The sequence below is a fragment of the Triticum dicoccoides genome, chromosome 1A (assembly GCF_002162155.2).
Source record: "Triticum dicoccoides isolate Atlit2015 ecotype Zavitan chromosome 1A, WEW_v2.0, whole genome shotgun sequence".
NCBI lineage: Eukaryota > Viridiplantae > Streptophyta > Magnoliopsida > Poales > Poaceae > Triticum > Triticum dicoccoides.
In genome coordinates this window covers 579,606,385-579,612,271 of record NC_041380.1, presented here as the reverse complement: position 1 = coordinate 579,612,271, position 5,887 = coordinate 579,606,385, and the positions used below count along the sequence as shown (strand labels likewise).

Sequence of the window (5,887 nt, the reverse complement as noted above, 5' to 3'; positions counted from 1 at the left end):
CATGAATAACTAGAGCACGCCTAAAAAAAAGAATTACGCGAATCAACATGTGGTTGAGATGGTTAGGTGGACTACGAGGCGCCTACAGTGACTTCGTAAAATCTCAGATGATATGCCGGCTCAGTCTTTCGGAGTAGCTCATAGGAGTAGTGTGTGTGTGCGTTCATACTTCATAAAGATGAGCGTGCGCGTTTATATGAGCGCTTACATCTGTATTGTGTTCGAAAAAAAAAGAATTACTGGAGCTCGTCACGGGGCTGCGGCTGTGGACATGACGCTGGTAGACTGGGTGGTGTCCACCATCCAGATCAGCGAGCTCAGGGAGATGTCTGTCTCCTTCCTGCTAATATCTCCACGTACCCTCGATCAATCGCTTGAACAAGCTACATGATCCACCGTCATATAACATTCTTTCTAATTAGCCAACTGCGGTGTTTGTATGTGTGGTGAATTGTAAGTGTTCGACGAAATACATAAGTCAAATGTAAGCTGTAGGAAGTTCTTGTTTAGGGATTTGGCTAGGAACCGCTCTTTTTTAGCGGAGCAAATGTAAAGAGTCAAGTATAAGGGGCCATTTGAGGGGTTAAGTTATAGGGATCGGTTAGAGTTGCTCTTATCAGAGCAATGGGACAGGCAAAGCGGAAACCCCCGTTAGCCATCCTTCAAATGACGATGTAAGTCTGGCCTCCATCGTCCAGAATTTCTCTAGAATACCACCCATTGTGTCTTTTTCCCATCTTACTAACGCGACAGGCTAGACACACCTTGCATCAACTATAATTAAAAAATGATTGTGTGCAGCGTAATGATGCATAGACTGGGGGTTTTAACCTTCTTTTCAAAAAAGAAAAAGAAAAATGGGTTGCAAGCCGGATCAGTAGAGGTGTCGTGTGCATTAGGACAGCGTTTTTTACGATGCAGGTTTTCTCGCTGAAATTCGCTATAACTCCAAATCAACAGCGGCGTCGGTCAACTACATGGGATGGGTTATGGGTACATACATAGCAGTGCAAGATTATTTGGATCCATTCATCCATTGCTTAATTGTACTATTATCAACCGTAGTAGGGATTAGCAAACCAACATGTGATTGGATGGTTTGAGGGACTGTGGTATCCTCAGTCCACCAGGGTTCAAATACTGATGCTCGCATTTATTCCTGAATTAAGGAGGTGCCCACGGTGATTTTGTAAATTTCAAAATGATATGCTATATGAGCGCTTGTGTCTGTACTGATGTTTAAAAAAAACCGTAGCAGGGATTATTATTGCGTGACAAATTAAGGGTCTCTTACTGAGACGAGGCATCTCAGTGATTCACTCTTCTGTTTGAGTTTGAATATGAAGAGCAAGAACAAGATGATCTACAGTTAACTGACACGGTGTGATGGACTACAGTTACCTAACCACACCTGCCTGTCCATTCAACAGACGTCAGCATATTTTCTTTTCTTTTCAGTTTTACCTCGCACTGGATATGTACTCCCTTCATCCGAAAATACTTGTCATCAAAATGGATAAAAAGAAATGTATCTAAAACTAAAATACGTCTAGATACATTTCCTTTTATCTATTTTGATGACAAGTATTTTCAGACGGAGGGAGTATCTTGCTGGCAGTTGGCACTGGATGGATAATGGTTTTATGCTGAAATTGGGCACTGCCGTGCGCCTCCCCTGTTTCAGTGAGCAGCAGACAAATGTTTTTATCTATGTCCAGTACTATAGAAAAAGGAAAAAGAAAAACATGGTGCTGACTGCTCAACCCATTCTTCACACTGAATACATCATTGCTATCCACTCGACGACGCCGCATAACATAAGAGAACCTTCGCCCACAAACATTTTTCCACAACCTGATACAGTATACTACACTATTACAAAACCATATGGGTTCTTCCACAGGACAGGATAAAGAGATGGATGTCATCCTCCTGCCAGGGTAGGATAAAGTTCAGAGCATAGACAGAGCTTCATATGTTGTTGTTGATACGGTGTCAGGCGGTTCTTCATTTTCCAGCACCCCAGGCTTGCTGCACCCCTTCAGTCCTATTGATTGATTATGTCCGCCCAACAGGCCACCATCCCAACGGAAACTTCGTCCATTACTTGCTGGAACAACCCCACCTGTTTATGGCTTTCTGCTTGGTTCCTTGCCTGCGATAAAGACCACAGGTTGAGCCAATATCCAGTTTATATGCCATCAATTTGTTTGTTTCTAGTTGGCCACGAGATCCACAGTTAACACTATTTTCCCCCCAACCTGTATGCTACAGGCCCTAATCATGTCAGTTTCAGTCCTAAACAACTGCAAAGAGAAATGTAGATGAAGTTGGCAGTGATAACGAATCGCTACTACAACCTACAGTTGCCTTGTAAGGTGCTGACTCGACCAGTCCCCTACAAGTCTAAATACTTATGCCTAGCATCGAACCGAAATAAACCAACTGCTAGGATATAATCCTGATTCACTGATTCAAACATACACTTTCGATGATAATCCTAATCAAATAAATCAAAACTTTTAAAAAAATATAGATAACAGGTAATACAACATGGCACTGTTATTGCTGTTGCTTGAGCCCACGCCCATGCATATACTGACAAAACAATAGTGAGGAACTAGGTAATGGAAAAGGAGGGACCTCAAATGATATTTGCTTTCAGCAACCAGTTTCTCTGTCAGTTCCGTCACAAGGGCTGCAAGGATACAAATGTCATCATGTGTTAGCTAGCATTCAGATAAAAGTAGCTTAAAGAAAACAAATAAAAACAGAGAACTTGACAGTGTGAGCTAGCATACAGATAAATGTAGCTTGAAGAAAACGAATAAAAACAGAGAACTTAACAGAAAACTTCGCAAAACTGCATGTGTTAGCTTATGTTTAAGGAATAAGGAAAATACCAAGATACAAGTGACTGCAACAGAATAAATAGAAGTGAGTTGTGGCGTCAAATAGGATGTACTATTAATGAGCCTTGCAAACTCAAATTACAGTCCACATACGCCAATATAGTTCAATATTATCATAATATCTCCTAAAAATGCATTGATGCCTATTATCTGATCAAATAGCTTGAAAATAAGGTGAAAGTTAGAGGAATTTTATTGATCTCTTCATGGGGAGATGTGTGAACTCTGCATACTCTGTCCAAAAATCCCAACCTCTATGGTACAGGCCCTAACCATGTCAGTCTTGGTCCTAAAGAACTGCAGAGAGGAATGTAGATGAAGTTGGCAGTGATAAGAAATCGCTACTACAACCTACTAGCACTGCTGACTCGACTTGTCCCCTAGCAGTCTAAATACTATGCCTAGCATCAGATCAAAATAAACCAATACCACACCTAAGTCCTAACAAATTACTCGACTATACTGCAGTACCTTGTAAAGCATTGGATTCTTCATCCATAGCAGAGTTGGTATCTTCCATGATCTGAATATCCTGCCAAGCTCTACCTGAATCTGTCATGTATGCTTCTGAATTAAATTTAAGGAACAATATATTACAAACACACTAACACCATGGTAGTGTGATTTTTTGGATAAAGTAGTACCCATGAATACGTACCATGGAGAACCAATTTGGGCATGCATGTACAGGTATAAGTGTGCTAACACATCAATGACTTGAGTGAGCGAGCTTTCACAGGCTTCCTCCACCTCTTCTTAAACGGGCTCTTCCTCTTGATGTTGCCGTTGACGCCAACAACCCGGGGTTCATCGTTGCAGCCAAGTGCGTCGTCGCTGCTCTCCTCGTCGCCGCCCGCAATCCCGGCCAACTCATCACACCTAGGCTCATCAACGCGTGCTGAGGCCGCTTGATGGTCTGCATCAACAGTTTGGGCTGGACCTGCAGTATGCTCTTCAGGCAGTGCCTCCTCCTCTTGCTCATCAGGTAAAGATTCCAGTACATTGCTGCTTGATCTCTGCCTCTTGCTGAGGGACGGGCCGAACCCGGCGTAGTATAAGTACCCCTCACCTGCATCGACACGCCTCCTCTTACGTGGCTTGGCGCTGCTGGAGGGTTTGGAGGCCGCTGATGAAGTCGGCGGCAGCGCAGACTTAAGATCTGAGTGATATATGCAAAAGGAATCAGGCTGGCTCACCGGCCGGCGGCAAAACCTCCTCTTGCCGTCATTCTTCTTGCACACCCAAAGTTCTCCTCCTCCGTCAGCCACGAAATCGTCGTCATCACTCTGAACCTCAGTGGTCTTCTTATGCCCCCACGCATTCTTCTCACCCCCTCTGTTTTCCATGACTGTCCTCTTCTTCTTGGCAACCTTCTGCCGCCGTTTGGCAAAGACCTCGTCAGCCATATCTCCTGCCATGTCCTCCCCCTTCCCCTCCCCTTCTTCCTCCCCCTTGATGGAGGCGGCAAGAATGCTGGCCTGGAAGAGCCAGCTCGTCCGGCATGGGACACTGACGAAGTATTTCCCCATGAAGTGTTCCACCTCCTGAAGAATGAAAAATCAAAAGTGCAGGTTAGTCAAAAGTGCAGAGCGCAAATATGTTTCCCCTCCCCCAGCTGCCTGCCTACTGTGCTGAAATGGAGCGTGGATCTTGTCAGGTTCAATCCGGCCGGCCGGACGCCGTCTCCGCGACCCCAACCCGTAGCGGCGGCCATCTCCGCGGTTCGAACCCCAACCCGTAGCGGGGCCCATCTCCGCGACCTCAACCCATAGCGGCGGCAATCTCCGCGACCCCAACCCGTGGCGGCGGCCATTTGGACGATTCCAACCCCTAGCGGCGCCGCCGGCCACAAATTACAAGGAGGGAACGGTAGCTAACGCGCGCTAGAGATCAACCCCACCACCGGGCACGCGGCACGCCCACCCGAAGCCGCAGAGGAACCCTAGTGACATGCACGAACCAGACGGCGCGGGCGGCGAGAACCGGACGGGACCTCTGCCGGAGAGGCGGGCTAGGGGCGCGGACGCCACACGGAGCAGAGTGAGCTAGGGGCGCGGACGCCACGCGGAGGAGAGCGTGTAGGGAGGGAGGTAGGTGGTGCTGACCTTGGGATCGGAGGGGTCGAGCTGGGCCATGAGCTCCCACGGCGACCGGCTGAGCTCGCACCGCTCCGCGGAGGAGGTCCCCCCGCCCCCGGCCGTGAACCCGTCGCCCCCCGCGTGGGAGGAACAGGGCTCCAGCACTGGCGGCGGCGGCGGCGGGGGCGGGGGCGGAAGCGGGAGGTCTGGTTGCGGCGGCGCGGGGGCGGAGTAGGCGGAGCCGAGCAGGCGGGCGGCAGACCTGCGGATCCGCATGGCGGCGCGGGGAGGGATCTGGGCTGGGGGCCGGGGGCGCTGGCTAGGGTTCGGGATTTGGGCTGGGGCGGCGGCACGAGATGGATCAGAAGAGGTCGAGACGAAGGTGAGAGTGTGAGTGGGTCGGGCGAGGTGGTGTCTGTTTATACTATTTGCTTGGGCCGACCTAGCTAGCTACCCTTCTCCCTCCCTTCCTCCATCCCTGCCCCGAGCCGCCTCCGCCTCCGCGGCGCGTGCACGCCGGCCTGCCCCTGCCGCGATCTCCATCCTCGACTTGGTCGCCGGCCGCCCCCGGTCTGGCCCCTGTGCCACCTCCGGCCGCCACGCAGTCCGTCGACGGAGCTCTCTTCCGGCCCCGTCCGTCTCTCTGCTCTCAAGCTCTCGGCCGGCGCCTGTCTCGAGAAGCCGAGAGGGTCCTCCGCGCGCGCGCTCGGCCTGCAAGGCGCCGTCACGACCGTGCCGCACGCTAGCTCGCTCGATCGCTCTCCCGCCAAGCTCTACGCCTCTAACCCTCGAGCGTGCTCCCGCCGCCGCCAGAGGGTGCCGGCCGGGCTAGCCGCGTCCCCCGCGCTCTTCACCTGCTGCGACATGCTACCTCCTAGTCCTAGCCACCTAGCCATA

At 50.1% G+C, this 5,887-nt stretch overlaps 1 protein-coding gene across 1 annotated transcript; it reads right to left on the bottom strand.

Annotated features, from left to right (window-relative positions):
• Nucleotides 1–1,631: 1,631 nt before the first annotated feature.
• Nucleotides 1,632–5,360, bottom strand: LOC119292220. Its single transcript, XM_037571054.1, has 5 exons — nt 5,018–5,360; nt 3,571–4,456; nt 3,384–3,464; nt 2,644–2,698; nt 1,632–2,155 (listed from the first exon to the last, which is right to left on the bottom strand). Exons 1-2 carry the CDS (start codon nt 5,264–5,266, stop codon nt 3,614–3,616), a joined length of 1,092 nt encoding a protein of 363 aa, XP_037426951.1. The 5' UTR covers nt 5,267–5,360; the 3' UTR covers nt 1,632–2,155; nt 2,644–2,698; nt 3,384–3,464; nt 3,571–3,613.
• Between the last annotated feature and the right edge of the window lie 527 nt (nt 5,361–5,887).